The sequence below is a fragment of the Scleropages formosus genome, chromosome 15 (assembly GCF_900964775.1).
Source record: "Scleropages formosus chromosome 15, fSclFor1.1, whole genome shotgun sequence".
NCBI classification, from domain to species: domain Eukaryota; kingdom Metazoa; phylum Chordata; class Actinopteri; order Osteoglossiformes; family Osteoglossidae; genus Scleropages; species Scleropages formosus.
In genome coordinates, this window is record NC_041820.1 from 10,894,016 (window position 1) to 10,914,448 (window position 20,433).

General features: G+C 39.8%; 1 protein-coding gene across 1 annotated transcript in view; it reads left to right on the forward strand.

Annotated features, from left to right (window-relative positions):
* The window catches only part of ush2a (Usher syndrome 2A (autosomal recessive, mild)), a 195,942-nt gene that overhangs the window by 139,203 nt on the left and 36,306 nt on the right, over positions 1–20,433 (forward strand). The window contains exons 51-56 of the mRNA XM_018726893.2: positions 129–360; positions 4,801–4,998; positions 6,323–6,474; positions 7,819–8,017; positions 16,558–16,665; positions 17,841–18,024. Of these exons, the coding sequence (XP_018582409.2) occupies positions 129–360; positions 4,801–4,998; positions 6,323–6,474; positions 7,819–8,017; positions 16,558–16,665; positions 17,841–18,024 (1,073 nt within the window). The remainder of the gene's footprint in view (positions 1–128; positions 361–4,800; positions 4,999–6,322; positions 6,475–7,818; positions 8,018–16,557; positions 16,666–17,840; positions 18,025–20,433) is intronic.

Consider the following 20,433-nt stretch of genomic DNA (forward strand, 5'->3'; position numbering starts at 1 on the left):
TAATAGTTATGCTATTACAGGAGGTGCTTCTGAGGAACACAGAGGAATTAACCGCTTTGTAGAGGAATGAATACAATGCCTACTGTCAGTAAAGAGAATGCAAATGTTTTGACATATATTTACAACAGGAAGGCTGCCAGCCTGGCATCCTGTGTCCAATCTCTGCAGCCAATAAGGCATACTGCGGTACCTGTGACTTCAATCCAGCTGTATCGTCCTGCACCCTGGTGTCAGGCGTACCTCGTGCTGACCCTCCACCCGCAGCCTCAGCAGCAGCGCACCCAACTGGACAAAACAACTTCTGCCCCTCCGTTGAGGAGGTTATCTACACCGGAGATGCAAACACATACACTTTCACAGGTATAGCAAAAATTGTTCAAAGCTTCTACAGTCAGCCTTCATATAACATGCTGGCATTCAGCAAAAAATATGTACAACAACTTATGATACCCTTTTTATCACACAACAGGCTTGTTATTAAGTACAGTGGAATTTTTCCATGTTATGCAATAATTTTATTTCCATAAAGAGTGGTTTTATTTTCTGTGCATCCACTTATATCAGATGCCTGTAGCAGATATGTGTCTGAAACACAAAAGGTTTTTGTCTCTCAGTGGTGCCAGTCTTGCGATTTTCCTTAAGTTAATTACAACAGTCACACTTTTCATATAACAAGACCTATTATGTACTTCCTACTTCCTATTACATTGACAGTGTCCACTAGTCAGAACCACTAATTTCAGTAAATATAGATCACAACTGGAATAATGGGTTCAGTAGTATTATAATAGTGCTGCTATTAATTCATTTAGTTGATGATTTTCCCCAAGGTGTTTTACAAAATTAAGCTCTTTGCATTGAATACAGCACAGTAATTTTTACTGGAGCTGTTCAGAGCTAAGTTCTTTAATCAGGGGTACTACAGTGGGAGGTGGGATTTGAAGGGGGGTCCGTCGAGTTCTTACAGAAATAAACTATAAACATAACTATTAACTCTGTTTTTTTAATCATATAAGCTTCTATAACATCAATACCCTTTCAGTAGAGTAAATAAAGCCTTAATCTTGCAATCTAATGAGGATCATGTAGCATCATTAGTAATGCTGCACAGTGCCTCTGATGGCATAACATCTACATGTTTTGCAGGTTGAAATACATAAGCAGTAATCCATTACACTTTATTTCTTTATATCACAAACATCCATTAGCCTGCATTGGACAAGTGGTTATTGATAATGAATTAGGAATGAATAAATAGAAATATAACATTAGAAGTAAAGCTCAAAAGAATATTTTTGGAACAAATATAAAATATCTTGGTGTTTATCATTGCCATGGATGAAAATCCCTTTCATACTAGCAATATGGTAGATATTCTAGCAATCCCCATGGCATGGACACCTTTCACTGGTGAAGTATCAATCTTCAAAGCATCTCTCAATTTTCACAAATACAGTAATAATTATACTTTAAATAATGGAATTAAATAATTGTTAGAAGTACCCTTAATGTAAAGACGTCATAACTGCCCTACATATCTGAGAGTTCTGTGTAAGAGGCAACATTTCGGGCAATTTTCTGCTCATACTTGTTAACTGAAAAGACCATTTCCAGCAAACGTACTCAGACTTTTGACTGGTACTATATAAAATTCTCATTATTTTTCATATATTGATGGAGAATAATGGTGATTTCATTTCAATCATGAATAATTCATTAGGACCTCAATTAGAAAAAAATCAACATACAAATCTTGGTCCAGGGTGGAAAATTAGCAACATAACTTGGAAACAAACTTATCACTAGTCTAAATCTACACAGTGAATGACAGAGTTTAGTTTAGATACAATTCCTCACAGGTTTTTTCTTTAATTATTCACAGTGAGCCTTATGCTCTAACATTTTATTTGCATCAGGTGACATTATTCATTCAGACCAACGTGGTCAAATAAGTATTTACTGGAAAACAATCTCACTGGCATTACCCAGAGGTCTGTGATATATCCATAATAATCATGTGTTGATGATGTACCAAATAGATTGATGTGTTAGTTGATGCTTTGGCAGTAGAAGCAGTCAGACGTCTGTGAGATTTGCAGCCGACAGTGGAACAGATGCTTGAGCTGGTATTGATTGCTGTGTGTCATAACTTTCAATTTGTAAACCCACTTCCTCAGACATATCAATAAAACTTTTGAACCTCTATTTTTACATTGCTCACAAGCTTCTCCCATATGTAGTACTCCAAAGGGAAAGCCTGGCCAATGTGTTACGTGGTTGGTTGGATATTTGTATTTAATTAAGACTAATGGGTTGGTGGAGGTGGGGGGGATGAGGGGAGGGGTTGGAGGTGAGAGGGTGACTGGCATGAAAGGATGTTTTTAGTCAGTGCTGTGACACCATATGGGCAGAGGCACAAAAACCTGCCATGACCCCCACCCCAGTCTTTGTTAGGTCCTAACGAAAGAAGATAATTTAGCAAGCTTTGAGAAATGCACATGCATGATGAGGGCTAGAGGCAGATAGTGGGCTATTTATTTTAATTTACAATATGGGATGTTCAAGTGCATACATTAAATATATATTAGCAGCTTCCTCTGTTACCCATTTGTGTACTTTTTGCATGCGAAAGGCCTATGCATCTTTTCTAAGTCTTGCATGTTGGTTTCTGAAATTCAGAATTCCAACAACTTTTATTTTTTTGTTTTTTATACAGTATATGTATATATATATTTTTTTTAAAACAAGATAAAATAAATCTGCCAGTCAGTGGCACATCCAATCTCTTGCTCCGACCTCTCCCGTAATGAACGCGCTGCTGTAGTGTCGCGTTGGAACTCAGGTAACCGACAGGCCCCATCACGGTGATTTACACACGCAGCCCGCCACGCAGCACATTTACAGCAAACTGCTGTTTCTGGGAACAGTCCAGGCTGATAAAGAATACCCAGGCTGTAAACAGGGCGTCCCCTGCCACTCTTTATAACAAAGCTTGTTTTTGCAACGAGGTGACAGAGCCTGTTCTTTTCTCGCGCTCTCCTGTGGCTCCATAAAGCACACATATGGCTGCAGTCAAAATGTACCTCGTCACAATGTTTTATTTATGTAGCCAGTGGTTTTATGTAGGTTTTCCCTGTGTATTCCAAGTGTGATCAAAGTCCATGGTGGTCTAAAGGTGAGAGGTTCTGGACTGCCATAGCATTTGTGACTACAGCCCTTATCAGATAATACCATACGCAAAGTACTGTTGGATTTCAGCATGAGCCATATTATCCAATTTCTGTCATCTATCAGCTAAATTTTCTTTTAATATCTTCAGTGGACATACGCTGCGGTTGACAGATGGAGAAAGTGACAAACTATGGATGGAATGGTGCTGTCATCACTTTTGCTTTTAAATAAGTGGGAGACTTATAAACCACATTTGAAATGATCTTTTAACACCATGTTTATGTGCATGTCTTGCAGTAATTTTTAGTGGGATGCTAGCTGACATTCTGAGTTTATTCATTACAACGAGTACTTGACACTCATTTTAGCTTACATGCAGCTGTTTACAGACAGCATGTTTTTATTTAGTATATGAATGAGACTAAAGTGGTCCACCAACACAACAGTATCTTATTCAGATAAATTACATAGTTGTTTAAACACTCATTTCATAATGTGAAGATTTTTTTCACTCTATTTAAGTGTTTCTCAACAGGAGTTACTTGAGTTTAAAATGAACTCAATTAAATAAAAACAAGTTTATTTAGAAAATGGTCTTATATTCTTGACTTGCTGTGTAAGATTTGTTTCTTGTGAAACCACACACACATTTTCAGAACCGCTTGTCCCATATGGGGTTGTGGGGAACCGGAGCCTACCCGGCAACTCAGGGCGTAAGGCCGGGGGGGGGACACATCCAGGACGGGACGCCAGTCCGCCACAAGGCACCCCAAGCGGGACTCGAACCCCAGACCCACCAGAGAGCAGGACCCGGTCCAACCCACTGTGCCACCCCCGTTGTGAAACCAGCTTTTCATAATCTCATTTTTAAACAAATATGTATTTAAATGCCATCACAGTAATGGTAATTGGCCTGATTCCAAACTGTGTGTTACTGTAGGTTTTTACATTTTGTAGTCATCTTGGATCGTTGTTGTGGCACTTTCAGGATAGACATTTTCTGTATTTACGCAATTGTTTAACATATAAAATGTACCACTGAATATTAAGGGATGGCTTTGTTAAGGGACAGCTGGTTGCGTAGTGTTTAGAGCTACTGCCTTTGGAATCCAGTGATCGCAGGTTCAATTCCTCTCCCTCCAGCTATAGTAAACCTTGAGTAAGGTACTTGCTCTTAGAAATTCCTGCAGTAAAATTACCCACCTGTATAAATGGGTAAATAATTATAAGTAGGTTAACATATTAAGTTGCTTTGGAGAAAAGCATCAGCTAAATGAATAAATTTAAATATTACAGAAGCCCTTCATCCAATCTGTATGGCAAAACATGGTTGGGATGAAACTATGGTGTGGCCATACTGCTGACGTTTCTCACTTTTTCTGGAAACGACTATGATGATAACAGCTGGTGGAGGCCTACATCATGTATCATATTTGAGTGTCTCTTTCTGTTACGCAAAAATGTTAATTTTTGGCATTTCAACAGGGCAAGGACCTGAAGCAGAAGGCCAAATCTGTACTGAATCAAATAATGTGAATCCTCAGACTTGGCAGTTTTGCTTGGCAATACTTGATTGATTTTTTACACTCATTCTTGTGGACTCTTCATGACATTAGTTTTTGTGTTCAGACACAGGCCTCAAACCCTTCACCCGGTATGAGTACAGGGTGGGTACTTGGAACAGCTTTGGGTGGGGCTATAGCCCCTTCAGCAGCGTCACTACTAAAGAGGATGTTCCCCTGGGGGTGAGCCCACTTCGTTGGAGCCTCGTGGGAGAGCGGAATGATGTCATCCAGCTGGACTGGAAAGTCCCAACAAAGCCTAATGGTAACTGTATAAGTCAAAGCTGCATTTAACTGCTAGTGCCTGTGTTCACATTGTTGACTTTGAGGATTAGGTTTGCATAAAGGTATTAGTAAAGCAACAGAAATTTAAGGCTTAGCTGACAGTATCATTTGAATTTTTTCACCTCAATTCATTCACCAGTTTCAAGCTTTTAAATCATGTCCAGCCTTAATTTACGGAGCATCAACAAATACAGCTAATATTTTGCATTACGACAGTGATGTTTTGCTTAAAAAAGTGGCAGATTTAATTTATCATCATTTTGAAAAATTCCACTTGTTATTACTGCTAATCTACGTGTTGCTGCTACCGGATATGGAGAATCATTTGCAAAAAGAAATCACATAAATCCTTACTAACTACAATAACAAGCTTCATTTGAAAACTTCTGTGCCGCTTAATATATAAGGAAAATGTGCTGATTGCTCATTAGACTTCATTTTGCTCTTTAATCAAGTGGTTTGCCACCAATCTGTTGCAATCTGATGCAAAGTCAGTGTGCTACTGGGCTGTGTGGGGAGGGGGCACACATGTCAGTACCAGCTGTGGTTCCAGTGGTCACTGGAGCTACTGCATGTTGTTTGACAGTTCCTAACTGCCATATATAGTGCCCCACGCAGCCCCGTCTGCTTGCTCTGCCCAGCCTTTGTTGGCTTTACAGCATAATTTCTATTTTATTATTCTATGTGTCATTCTAGTTGTTGGATAGGTGTCTTTTGGAGAGTTGAAAACAGTGCAGTAAGTGAGCACAGTACTGAAGAGCGATTTCAACAGTTCAACCGTGTTTGGCTCTATATATAATATGCTGTAATTTTTCTCTATGCTGACATGGAAAGACCATGTTTATTACTATGTGCGACAATGTTTTTTTTTTTACTTGATTTACATTACCAGTCACAAGTCTGAATACTCTGGCTGGAAAATCATTTTTTGCATGAGGTATTTGGTTAACAAAGCAGTCAGCTAATATGTCTTCCCAGCTCTTCTGCAGCAATTCCCAGAGATGTACGATTAGGGTTAGGGTGTGCAAGTTGCTTTGCTTTGCTTTGACTTCTCTGTCCAGTTTTTTTCATGTAAGTACTGTTCCTATTGCTCATACATACTCCCACATTTCACTTGTTCTATAGTATTTTGTTATAGTAATATCTAATATCTAATTTTGTTATACTAATATCTGTAATGTTTTTATAGGGGAATATCGACAAATGAGTTTTTCATGAATAAGTACACTAAATAGCATGTGGTATCTAACTGATATTGCCCTCGAGCAAACAGAACATCTTTCTGTTTTTCCTGGACCCACCAGGTGAGATCAATCGCTATGTGGTCTTGCGGAATGGCCAGGAACGCTACAGGGGCACCGAGCTCAGCTTCACAGACATGGGGATCCAACCTTTCCAGGAATATGAGTACCAGCTGAGAGTCTGCACTGCTGCAGGCTGCACAGATAGTGCCAAGGTGGGGGAGACACATTTGCACGTACTGATGCCGAGTGATGAGCACCTAGAAAACTGCACATGTGAAAGCAGGAAATTAGTAAGGTGCACTATGGACATGACTGTGATCCATCATTTAGGACTAAGTGCAGACAGAGGGTCTGCACTTTCCAGAAGATTACCAGTTTTATTCCTCTCTCGCCCAGGCATTTTACAGAGAAGTTCAAGAAAGTCACATTTTCTGTCATTGAATTTTCAGCATTGTAGTCTAGAAAATTGTCATCAAATAGAAGTAAAATATATATGTGGAGAAACTTGTGTATAATGTGTGTGACAGTGTCTGTGGTATGGTCTTTTTTCGAGGTTAAAAGTATGCTCACAAACAGAGCTGTTCTGCCTCTGTTTAGCTGCTAACTTGAACTAAAAGGCAAAACCACAAAAACAACTTTTTTCCATCTTTTACCTGTTTTTAGATCAAATTTTGTTTACACAGTCTGTTTATGTCAGACTGCCAAAATCCAGATTTTACTATACTGATGTTTTAAAGTTTTACCATGTCTCTGTAAAGGGTGGCATAGTGGCGCAGTGGGTTAGACTGCATCCTGCTCTCTGGTGGGTCTGGGGTTCAAGTCGTGCTTGGGGTGCCTTGCGATGGACTGGTGTCCTATCCTGTGTGTGGGTCCCCTCCTTTCTCCTGTGTTGCTGGGTTAGGCTCCGGCTCCCTGCGACCCCATATGTGACAAGCACTTCAGGCTGTGTGTGTGTGTGCATGTCCTTGTAAAAAAACTAAAATACCTTCCTATTTGAATAATATTTAAATACTTATATCCTAGAAACCTAAAAGGCTTCAGTGGTCTATAACAATCCAGTCTTGTTGTTTCCTTTGTTTTAAGAAAAATGCAGAGTTTTTCTGTGTTTTGGTCTATTGCCATCTTAAGTGAAATAATGAAAGCGTGGGACAGTGATGCAGCGAGACAGTTAAGCAGCAGTCCTGAGCGAGAGGGATTAAGTTGTACATTCAGAAACATTGGCTCAAACGGTTGCAATTATCGTATATTGCAATAACACGGGTGCAATTACACATGGGAAAGTGGGGAAGGGGAAGGGGTCCTCGTCTGCTGGCCATCACATAGAGGACTGATTTAATCTCAGGAGACTCTCACCAGACCAGGCACCGCATCAGCAGGGACCCTTGCCAGCCCATAAGCCAGGGGGGAGGAGAAAACCTTAACGGGGTCTCCCAGCCCTATCCTAATAGTCTGCCACTCCTGAAGACAAGGGTTTAAACTGCTAGTGACATTCTATTAGAGAAGGATATCCAGGCCTCTATTACAGCAAATTGCTCTGTAATTCTTTCTGTCTTCAGGTAGTGGCAGCAACAGTCCTGGGAGTTCCGGAAAGCATCCCAGCACCCAGCATACATGCCCTGGGACCACAAGCTCTGCAGCTGAGCTGGTCCGCACCGGGCAAGCCCAATGGCGTCATCCGCGAGTACCACCTCCACCAGATTGGCACCGGACTCATCTTCGCTGACAGCACAGGAGCCATGCAGCATATTGTCACAGGTGCGTGAACCTGAGGTGCCAAGCATGACTGGTTTCTCTGGGCAAGATTGCATGGGAGCAGCACTCAGAATGTTGACCCATATTTACGCCATGTTCTTTATGATTGAAGAAGCACCAGCAGCTGTTCCTTTTAAGATATTTTGGTACATTTGGTCCTCAACTTACAACCGCATTTGGGATCAGCACTCTTTGTTAATCCAACCACTACTGCACAGTCAATAAAACTTATAAATTTAGTTTAATATTTGATTTTTATAAACCGCTCATCCTGTGCAGACTCACTGTGTTCCACACCATTGGCAGTAACATAGACCACAAGGCTGGGTACATTAGACTGGACAGTTTTGCAGGGCTTTCATTTTGTTGTGTTTAGTAACTTGAAACAACATAAAAAATATCTCATTTAAAATTGCTAATAATGAAATGTACACCTGTGCAGCCTTGTGCACCTCATGTCCAGTGGCAACCAATTCTGTGCCACATTCATCAGTATCTTTCAGTTTGCTTTACTGTCTGTATTGTCCATCCATCCATCCATCCATCTTCAATAACCACTTTTTCTGAGCAGGGTCACAGTGATGCACAACCTATCCTGGAAGCATAGGGTGCAAGGCTATGGGGGGTGCCTCATGTGCAGAACGACCTATAACATCCAAAAAAGCGCAATATCAGAGACACTTGCTGGAGCGGTTCTGTTAAAGTCTTACATATTGTTAAAATAAATTTTAAAAAACTTTTTTTTTACTTCCAGCTGCATTGCAATTAAAATTTATTTAAAATGTCCATTCTGCAAAACTTTTTTAAATAGCAAAGTGCAATTAAAAAGTAAATAAACCAAAAAAATGCTCACAATGTTCACAAAATTCTAAAAACTTTTGTAACCCAAGAATCCAGTTAATCTAACTTGAATTTATGATTTATTCACATTGTATTGTATGTTACTTTTAAAGGCTTAATTTCTTTACTTGCATGTCCCTTGATATTACCTCAGTTTTATCCAAAAACTGTCCATTTCTATTTCTGTATATGACTTATATCTTGCCTGGTTTTAAAAGCAAAAGAGGGTACAAAAAGCTGAGTGCTGAAAAGATATGCAGATTTTGGGCAGTTACTTTTGAGGTTATTGGGTGTTTTGTGAGCTAATGTAAAGCAGAAATCCCTTCGTTCTGAGCTTTGAATTGGGTACGGCAGCGGAGATGCTCTGATAGAGTGTTTTTGTCCCCGTTCCTTGTTTATTTATGCATGCTGTTTCTGGAAGTAATCTAACGACTGAATTTACACCTGATTCCCGCAATGAGCGCCTGCCCTGCCCATCAGTCCTTGTGCCCATGATTTGTGGGGCTTCTTTTATCTGCCTGGGAGAGCAGAAGAGCTGGTGGCCTCCGAGCGATTCGTCAACCAGGGCAAGGATGTGTGCGAAGAACACAGGATCTGTCCGTCTTATACAGCTCTGCAATATGCACTGTGCTGCAAAGAGAGGTGCGAGCAGAAGTATATACAACTTTCCGCTGGGAATTTGAAAGCATAGAGTAGGAGATTGTTTTCCGATCTCCATCGCGCTCAGCTGTTGAGCCTTTGCTTTATTTACTTGTTTTTTTGTATAGAAAACCTTTGGTATACAAGTCATACATATTCATTGCTCTCTGAGTTCCAAAATGAGGGGAGAACAAAATATGCATAATTCATACATGGGATCATCAAAAAAGATGAGGTATTTTTAAATGCCAATACTTATTGATGTGGATACTGGAATTAATTAAGAGTTGGGGACTACTGCCTCAGGAATTTGAGAGGAACTAACTAAGAAATAATTTATCTTGTATCCCCATACTTTTGTGATTTCATAATGAGCTCTGTGACTATAATACTTTGATATATTTATTTTTTGTATGCATGTTTTTGGTGACACTAAATAAGATTCCATTTCTAGGAGCTGAAATGGATATACTCGTTCTTTCCCTGATAGGATTCAACAGCACGATTATCAGATCCCAGTTTCAGACAACTTGGGAAGTGTCAGGTGGTCCTCCAATCATAATGGATATAAATGAGAAAAGTTTGAAAACTGTGGTTTGTGAGTGCTGCCATTCAGCATCATAAAAACAATATGAAGTAGGACATCTTCTAAACAGTACAGGTATTGGACTGTGTTTCTGTAAGGTCTTTTTTGTTTTTCTGAGAAGGCTTGGACTGGAATTTTTGTCTGTGTCTCCGTGCGGAGTGACTGGTCTCCCTTTGCCGTTTCTCTTCTCGTGTCCGTCCTGCACATGTTTCTCTCAGATTTGAGACACCCCAGTCCCACAATTCCTTCTAAAGGAGATCGCCATTCCCCTAGGCGTGGGCAACCCCCAACACCACTACCAGCCTATCTGGCTAGTCGCAGCAAGGCCCTCCATCTAGTATTTCCTGCACTCCCCTCTTTACCTTCCTTAGCAGAAAAAATAGAGGAGCCTCAGACAGCAAGTGAACGGGAGCTAGTTGTCAGTGTTTTCTACAGTTGTACACTGTGTGGTTTTATTTTGAATGTGCTGGCCAGGAATACACACTTTAAAGGGAAGACTGAGGGAATGTGCTGGAAAGCTCTGCCCTTTTGTAAATTAGCCTGAAATCAGCTGGGAGAGCACATGGCTCTGTTCCGAAGGCTCCCACTGTCAACCAAAGATATTTCTGAAAGTGGCACCGGGAGGGGAGCTGGAGCATTCTGTAGGCAGGGAGCTGGCAGAGGCGAGCCCCCAGCAAGCCAGGCAGCTCATCCCAGTGCTTGGGGGGTGGGGGTAGGAGGGGATCTGATGGCAAATCTGGCCGTCCGGCAGCTTTGTGTGTTTAAGACTTGGCGAGGGCGATGCCAGCCATGCCGCCCCCACCCCCATCACGTCTGTGTGGCGGAGCATCGCCAGAGCTGTGTGCCCAAGGGCCAGGAAGGGCCTTTGCATTATGCCTTTGCTGGGGGTTCCCCCACTCACCGTGGACTGGAAAACTGCAAACAGTTTTTGTGTCCCGCCGTTTGCAGCTGGCAGATCGTTCCCAGTACACCTTGTGAGTCAGCCTACCTCGCTTCGCTGCCTGGCCCCGATCCTGCATCGGAACCTGTTCACAAGTCAGCTGTCGGTGCGTCTGGTGCTACCTTGAATGAAGCTTGCGCATGAACGGTTCACCGACCTGTATGAATACGTATTGTTTCCGTAAAGACTGCGGGGCCTGGTCAAAGACCTCAAAAAGTGGGTCCTGCTAGGATGAGGTGCAAACACATGTTTTAGAACTACAGTATATTTAATTTTTCTGTCACGATATAAACTTAAATTTCACTAACAAATATCACTGTACCTCATAATGTGTGTAAGTACACACACACACACACACATTTTCAGAACCGCTTGTCCCTCACGGGGTCACGGGGGGACAAGCGGTTCTGAAAATGTGTGTGTGTGTGTGTGTACTTACACGCATTATGAGGTACAGTGATACTTGCTTGTGTGTAAGTAATTTATCCATATATAATTATATCACAAAAGAAATTGAAAAGCATGATGTGATTGGATGGGGGCGTGGTGGCGCAGTGGGTTGGACTGGGTCCTGCTCTCCAGTGGGTCTGGGGTTCGAGTCCCGCTTGGGGTGCCTTGCGGCGGACTGGCATCCCGTCCTGGGTGTGTCCCCTCCCCTTCTGGCCATACGCCCTGAGTTGCCTGGGTTAGGCTCCGGTTCCCCGTGACCCCGTATGGGACAAGTGGTTCAGAAAATGTGTGTGTGATGTGATTGGATATTTACTTCTTCATTTCTTCAAGAAAACCAGTGCAAAATTTGTATATGTAAAGGCGATGGCCTATATGGATGTTTTATTCAAGCATTTTCGAAAATGTTTTGGAAAAAAGTAATGTAAAAAGGGCTAAGAATTTTTGGGTTATTCACCGAACTGGACAGTGTTATTTTATTGAATTGTAGCCAGATAAATCCATTATTAGTTATAGTCTTAAACTGCTACTGAGGTCCTGGGGGATGAAGAGAAAAAAGAAGGAAAAGTGGGAGAGATAAATGAACATTTACATGAAATATGAGTTCAAATAATTGGTGTAGTTTAACAGTGCTTAATGTTTCATATGGCATAATTCATCCTCTGGTTAGAGAAACCAAATGTTATAGAATTTGCAAGATTTGGATTTCAAATGTAATCTCCCTCTGCACATATCTCATTTGACTGAAAAAGTTGCTGTTAGAGCAAACCGCATATAAAATTACTTACCACAAAGACCAAAGACTGGTTGTAGACCCATTAATTTGCTTTGTATATGTTTGCATGTAATTTAATTTAAATTTTAACTTAAAATGTTAATGTATAATGATAAATTTTCAAATTTTTTTTATAACTGTATTTTGTCTTAACAGAAGACATCCACAGTAAAATCCGTGCTTTGTCCGTGCTTAAATTATTACCAACTGGATTGTACATGGAGATTTAAATGCATAAGAAACTACTTCTACTGACAAAGTGTTGTATAAAGATATCAAGATTGTGTTTGTGATATTTTGTATAAAGATATCAGTTATATCTGTTACACACACACACACACACACACACACACACAGAGTCTGAAACCACTTGTCCCAAGCGGGGTCACGGCAAACCGGAGCCTAATCTGGCAACACAGGACGCAAGGCTTGGGGGGGAGGCGACACACCCAGGACGGGACGCCAGTCCATCACAGGGCACCCCAAACAGGACTCGAAGCCCAAACCCACCGGAGAGCAGGACCTGGTCAAACCTGCTGTGCCACCACACCCCCCTATATCTATTATATCTATTATAAAAAAAATCTATTCTTTTACATCTATCTATTATAAAAAAAAATAAGAAATTTAGTAAGACATCAGGATTCATCTATCCTGTATTTTATGCACCTACTCAAGCGATGACCATCGGTGCTTCAAGTGGAAGGTAACAAACTAGGTTTACTTAAGAGTCACATGTCTGTAGCCATGTCTCTTTCTCTTACTGTAATGCACAAATTGTATTTTCCCCTCTGGCCTTACGTCCTGTGTTGTGGGGTAGGCTCCGGTTCCCCGCGACCCCGTATGGGACAAGCGGTTCTGAAAATGTGCGTGTGTGTGTGTGTGTATTTTTGCTGAGATGTACGTCGCTTTGGACAAAAGCATCCGCTAAATGAATAAATGTAAATGTAAATGTGTTTGGCTCCTGATTCTGAGTCACCAGCTGTGTTTGGCTACATAACTGTTGTCAGTACTCACTTTTACTCAGAAGGCATCAAAAATCAGAAATTCAGGTCATTTATGTATAAGTACATGATATTGCTAATTAGGAAATAAACTAGAAATCAACTCACTTGTCAGCAAATTTCTATATATCCTACTACACAGACCTCCAAGGTGATCTATTTAGAATAGCTGGGACATTAGTGTTGGGATAAACCTGCGTGCTTCCATGTGGAAGAAATGTCATCTCCTTATTATTAAGCAAGTTCACGCATGGATGTTACTTCCAAGATTTGTAGAGATCTGCTAGTGCAGTGATGTGTTGGTCGCCAACAGCTCCATTTATAGTTTTTTTTTGAGTAGGGCTTTCTACAGAGGGGTTGTGAGGAGGTCAGCCAGATCAACTCTTGTCATGTTGAAGCTCCATTAGTCTGGACTGACAACTTTCTGCTCTGTAGTTTGCAGGAAAGTATTTCATTTTGAGATTATTTGTTCCACTTTTATTTTCAGAACACCAGATGAGTTCACAAGTGGAAAACACACTTATCTTTTGCCTAAATGTTCATGCTCTATAACTTTGAGATCATAAATGTTGAATAATGGATAAACTTTCACACAGCTGACTCGTGTAATATAAATGTTTTTAAAAAAAATTAGGAATATCAATAGGAATTGTTGATATTTGGATAAAGTTTTATGCAGCTACTCGTGTTCATGTGGTGGAAAGTAACTAACTGTACTTTAGAATTACATTTGCATCTAAGTCTCTTTCTGTTGATGTAATTCACGTATTGTATTTTCTGTGAGATGTACATTGCTTTAGAGAAAAGCATCTGCTAAATGAATAAACGTAATTATAAATATTCAGGTGACTGATAAAATCAGTGAGGTGAAAGGCATGGCCTTTGCATTGGGCCTGTGGAGGACATGGAAGCTCTCGCTTCACCCCAGGCAACGTCCGAACTCCAAAAACCCAATGCCGTAAAATGTGGCTCGGGTGACGTTCAAATGCAGTCGGCATGCAGAATCCACAAAATTTTTCATAATCCTCTGCAGACCCAAAAAAAAGCATTAAGTAATTGTAGACAGGAAGTCCACACTTAATTATTTAGAGGTGTTATCAATTCTCTAAGTAAACTGAAGCATTCTCTGCTATCTCCCTCCTCCCTTTGCCCATTGCCATTGGGGATCTGTGGCCAGAAGCCATCATCTTCTCATATTCTCTAATGCAAACAGTAAATGGCAGCTTGTCAATAAAAGACCTTTTTATATCATTTATTACCCAACACTTCCACCTTCCTGTATAGAACAATTTGGATGACAGTTACGGCATTTGTTCCACTCTGCGTTAGCTGTGTGCAGAAAATGGTGCGGCATGTGCTCCAAAGGGTGAGTGCTAACATGATTAAAGTTTTTTCTACGTACTTGTTTGTTTTAATTTTAGTGACACATTTTAAGCAGACTAAGAGTGCCCCCTTCAGTTTCCACGTGTACACTCAGTCAGAGAGAGAATACAGCTGTGGGGAAATTTGTTTGAGACATTCTTCAGACATTACATTGTGTTCAGTAATGAACTGTTGTATAGTAACAGATTACAAAAGATGCCCTTATGGTCATGTTGTCTTTACATTATAATTATTTTTAATTTTTCGAAAATTTTTAAAATTATTATAATGCTCTGTTAATGGTATTTAACAAAGGTACTTCAAATAAGCAAAGGTGCAGTTGTTAAAACTGTGTCTTTTTCAAAACGTCATTAATGTTATGTTAATACATGTTTTCTTGTGAAATAATTTTGTGCCAGTGTAGGAAATACTCAGTGATTGCTGCAGGGGGTTTGGTTACATTTTTGCGTACTAAAACATGGAGTGTTTTCTACTCCCATTGTGCTTTGCGAAAATGTGTACATTCCTTTCATGCTTTATTAAGTCAACCCAGCACTTTCATCTGACAGTAATACTCCAAATTTATTAATGAACATTTTAAAATGTCAGCTGAAAGGAATTTTCAGTGTTCTTGAAAGGGAGGGTGAGTTCAGCAAATATAATCATTGTGCACAAGATTTTGTTAATGTAATTTAAAATCCTACTGTGCACACCTAAAGAGAGACAATTCACGGAGTGATGCTTTTAAGCACCAATCGCTCTTTGTTAGTTAGTATGTTTAACTAAAGGCTTTATTCAACCTCACAATGGAGCAGCATTCTGAAAACATCAATCTATATTTGGGTTAAAACAGGGAATGTGAATAATACTAAACAGATACTGTCCCTGCAATGTGCATACACACATCTGCCTCCTTTTTTATTTGATTTATGAAATAATAGTAGATCACTTTACAGATGTTCTGTTTTCGGATGTCTTCCTTTTTGAGTTTGTTTTCCACTATCTGAAGACATTTGTTAATGTTTAAAATTGATGTATACTGGTTTATATGGTGGTATGTGACAAATTGACTTATTCACATCTCTGCTTTTGTTGATGTAATACTCTTTTTCTTTTGTTCTTGGAGAGAAGCATGTGCTAAATGAATAAATGCGAATGTTTCTTGCATAATTATATAATTTCTATTTTTACAATATGCCAGATAAAATTTGCATTAGTGTGCTATTAATTTAATCTTACTATTCTACAATGTAATTGAAAGTATTCTCGTACACTTATAGCACACAAATTCTGCATTTAATGATTATGTAGATTGTTGCATTTCATGTGCATTTTGATTTGATTTTGCATGTATGTTTAGGAGACATAATTCATTTTTTTGTTTTAGTAGAAAAATTCTGTCTGTAAAACATGCTGTTTTATACTTTATAATGAACATGAAATAATTCCATAACAAAGCTGCATAACACTTTAAGGCTAAAAAAGTAAAAGAAGTAATTCTGTTTCATTTGTTCCCGTGAACTTCATGTCTCTTGTGTTCCAAGTCATTTGTATTGGACTTTAAAGACTAAAGAATGCGGCAGCTTAATAAGTGTCTGCAAACACCTGGAGACTGGTTAAAAAGAATTAGCAATTCTGGCATGTATACTGTATATATAATATATGCATAAAATTAAAAAAATATACATACTAAAACTATTTTCAGACATAAATGCTGCATATTTCACAGATTTTTTCAGTGTTTTCAAACAACAGCTTTTTCTTTTAACACAGTGTTTATCTCTTTTTTTTTTTTTAGGATAAATTTTCTCAGTAGCTTTTAGTCTTCATTTCTGTTAAAGCATCCTTCTTGACCCAATGTGATAGATGTGGTACAGAGATGCTGAGTGGCGTCATGGGCTACAGGCACGTGGGGCATGACAGATGAGAGCCTGTGCCCTCTTCCCACAGGTCTGCAGCCCTACACCAGCTACAGCTTCCTGCTCTCCGCCTGCACGGCAGTGGGCTGCAGAGAGAGTGAGCCGTCTACGGGCCGCACGCTGCAGGATGCTCCCGCAGGTGACCGTACGCTCTTCCACTCAAGCGCTCGCTTGCTTGCACACAGCCACACCACCCCAGGTGCACTGGTTGTCATTTAAATGGCACAGCATTTTGACAACACCACCAGCGTGTCTCAGTGCATCCCGGAAGAAGGAAAATAATTATGCATTTCATTTTAGCAATCACACTGTTTGGAGAAATCAACTGTACTTTATGCTTAAGCCTTGAGAGAGAAAAAAAGACATTTTATGTTTTTCTTGTCTAATCCAGTACGCACATTTCTCTTGCAAATAATGAACAATACTGTAATTAGGTCATATTTGAGATATGTTAGTGTTTGTGTGTGCATAATAAGGCTTGATTATTGAAATTTTTCAGTTTTTCTAATTGCTCTTTTGTGTCATTTTTAAAATGCATTTTAATTCAGTTAACAAAAATGTCTGCTATTAGACAAATGTGTATTTAGTGAATATTGTACAGAAATATTACGTATAGATCTGAAAATTTGAGTAAACACAAAACCTGACTAAATAGTGTTTTTCTTTCTGAATGCACTTTAAAGATCCTGTTACAAAATGTCTTTGGAAGAAGCCAAAAAAGGTTCACTTTGAATAGTGTACTCAAAAATTGAAACTGTATTAAATACATGTGAAATAAATAATATGACCTTTTCTCAGTCATATTTTAACATGAAATATGAACAGATGCAGTGTTCTCTGTGTAACATTTTTTTAGCTATCACTAAATCATAGTTTCAAATTAGGGGCAGCTGGTAGTGTAGTGCTTAGAGCTGTTGTCTTTGGGTCCAAAGGTTGCCACCTCAAGTCTCACCTACTGCTATGACACCCTTGAGCAACATACTTTCCCAAAAAATTGCTCCAGTGAAAATTACCCAGCTGTTTAAATGGGTAAATCATTAGAAGCTGCTTTGGAGAAAAGCATCAGCTCAGTGAATAAATGTAAATGATATTAACTCCTGATGCCTGTCCCTGTAATTAACTGCATTAGACATTATCTTAACAATAATTATAAGGTCTTTTTAAATTTGTTTTATATATATTAAATATTTTTTTTTCAGGACATTGATATCAGTGCTGAATGGACAAATGTATCTTTTAGGTCTATGTGACAATGTGACCGTAGCCTCTCCTTCTCTGTGTTAAACTGGGTTCCCTCTCCTCTCTCCCCCCCAGGCGTATGGGCCCAACCTCGTCATCTAGCCCTGAATTCCTCTGCGCTGGAGCTCTATTGGAGCACTCCACTAAAGCCCAATGGATTAGTGTTTCGGTACCAGCTGCTGAGGGACGGCATGGGCGTGTTCTCTGCTGATGGTGGGATGCTAAGCTATGTGGATACTGCCCTGCAACCGGGAAGCAGGTCTCTGAACAAGTTGTTAACTCCTGAGTAGTGAGGATACTTACTCTAATTCTGTGCATGTTTTAAGGAATCTTTTGGCTTTCAACACAAGCAGGAAAACCAGTGTACCCACTAAGTATATTAAAGTTAGAGTGAAAACGGTTGTTGAATTAAGGCCTCACTCAGCCCAATTTAGTCCTCTGAACATTATGCATGTTACTGTTCTGGCACAAAGAGGCATGGCTGTGAAATACAGCGTGAGGCCCATCCACATGGAATGGTAGTTGTACACAGTTCTGCCACAATGTCTGCCACATATGAATGCTTGGGGTCACAGTGTAGCAATCAGGTTGTAAGTTTTTTAATAGCTAATAAAAGTTTGAAACTTTATTTTTACATTGTTTATATAATCAAAAACACCTCTGTAGAAGTTGTAGTCATCATTGTTATGTAGGCTATTTGGTACACCTCTTATTCCACAGCCAGTTCTAATTATATTCTGGGAATATTCCATAAACTCACACCACACAAATCTGAAACATTTGCATTTATAAGGCTAATTCTTTTCTTAGCAGATTTGTCACTTAGCGACTCAGGCTGCTAAAAATGCAGCATTTTCCCCTGTCTGATTACTTCAGGCAGGTGATATCAACAACAATTTCTTGTAAAAATCATCCTCATTGGTGGAAGTCATTTTCCCCGCGAGTGGTCCCATACAGCGCTGCTGGGTTTGTATACAGCTTGCACTTGCTTTATGATTTATCTTGAAACTTAACCCCTATTGTTCAAAATCAATCACTGACACAGCAGTTCCCTGTTCACTTCTGAACTCTTCAGCACATCTTGCTCCCCCAGTACACCTTGTGTGGGAGCTCTTCGTACAGCAGAGAGTGTGTGGACTGAATACAGTACACAGCAAGAGAAACACACGAATCCAATTCAGTTCTATCACAAAGAGAGAGAGATCATACTGATATAACTGCTGTCCGAGTACAGTAACTGCTTGGTTATAAGGGTATAATATGATCCTCGTGATATGGCAATTTATAAAGATAAGAAGAAAAGTTCTGATTTTTTTTTTCAGAAGCTAAGCAGCATGTTAAGGTTTTAATATTATCACACCAAACCTATATATATTATTAAAAATAAAATTTCCTCACTAATAAATTGTATTTAACAAAAACCCTTTCTTTACAAGTAAAAGCAGTACTCTGACAATTTAAAAAAAAACTAAATATTTTATTAAACAGTATAAAACGGCCGTGTTTAGAAGTCATTTACTGTAAAATCATTACTAGTATTTTAGATAACAACAAGCCAAAGGTTAATTCATGTACAAACTTCACTCACCCACTCAATGACTTTCACTAGCTGCTTGTCCTGGTCAGGGTTGCAGTGGTCTCAAGCCTATCACAGAATCACTGGGCTCAAGGCTGGGGGAGTTCACCCTGGACAGCACACCAGGCTATTACAAGGATGTACAAAACTTGGGTACAGAAAACATGGTTCACTTACTGGTTAGTTTATAACTGGATTTTAATTGTAAGGAACAAAATAAAAGGATTTAATATCAGTCTTTATTCTTCAGCTGAGGAAATGCAGAACTCAGCAGATCTGCTGAAAAGAGGTTTGGAAGGTATGAAACGGCCTTCCGCTGGGAAGCCCATTCCATCATCAAGGGCTCAGAGAAGAGAAACAACTTGTCTGGACAGGGAGATGGCAGGAGAAGAGGTGACAAATCGACCACCCTAAGAAGAGTATAAATCAAAGGGAGAGTTTAGGGTGTTCAGCCTTCATTTCAGAGGGTCAATAAGAGTAAGAGGGTAGATCAGCATGGAGAGAGCTGCAGTAATCATTTTTGAAGAGTACCTTCATCCAGGAGTTATACTGATTACATGGAGTGCAGGGGAAGTGTATTACACAAAGAGACAAATGGTCAAAGCCATGATGTGATCAGTGTGTGAGCTTTGTATCAGTAGTTGTATAGACTCTTGGCATCAACACAGTAAATCATAAACTGATGAAGAGATTCTGGACTGGATATCATTTTGCTGGTATAGTAGGAAGAGAAGGTGGAACTTCGGTCATTAAATCTTTACTGGTTGCAAGCTTCAGAAGCCATTTATTCTATTGTTTATCAAAAAAATTCATTTTTACTAGTCAATAAGTAGTTTGGGTCATGCAGTGATGTAGTGGGTAGCACTGATGCCTCACAGCTCCTTGGCTGTGGGTTCCAATCTTGTTCTGTCTGTGGGGGTTTACATCTTCTTCCCATATTTCTGTAGGTTTCCTGCGGATGCTTCAGTTTCCTCCTACAGTCCAAAGACCTGTTTCAGCTGTATTGCTGACCCCAAAGTTACCCCCAGTGTGTGCATGGGTGTGAATGAGAGTGTGACTGCCCAGTAGCAACAGTAGACTGGAATCCAGCCC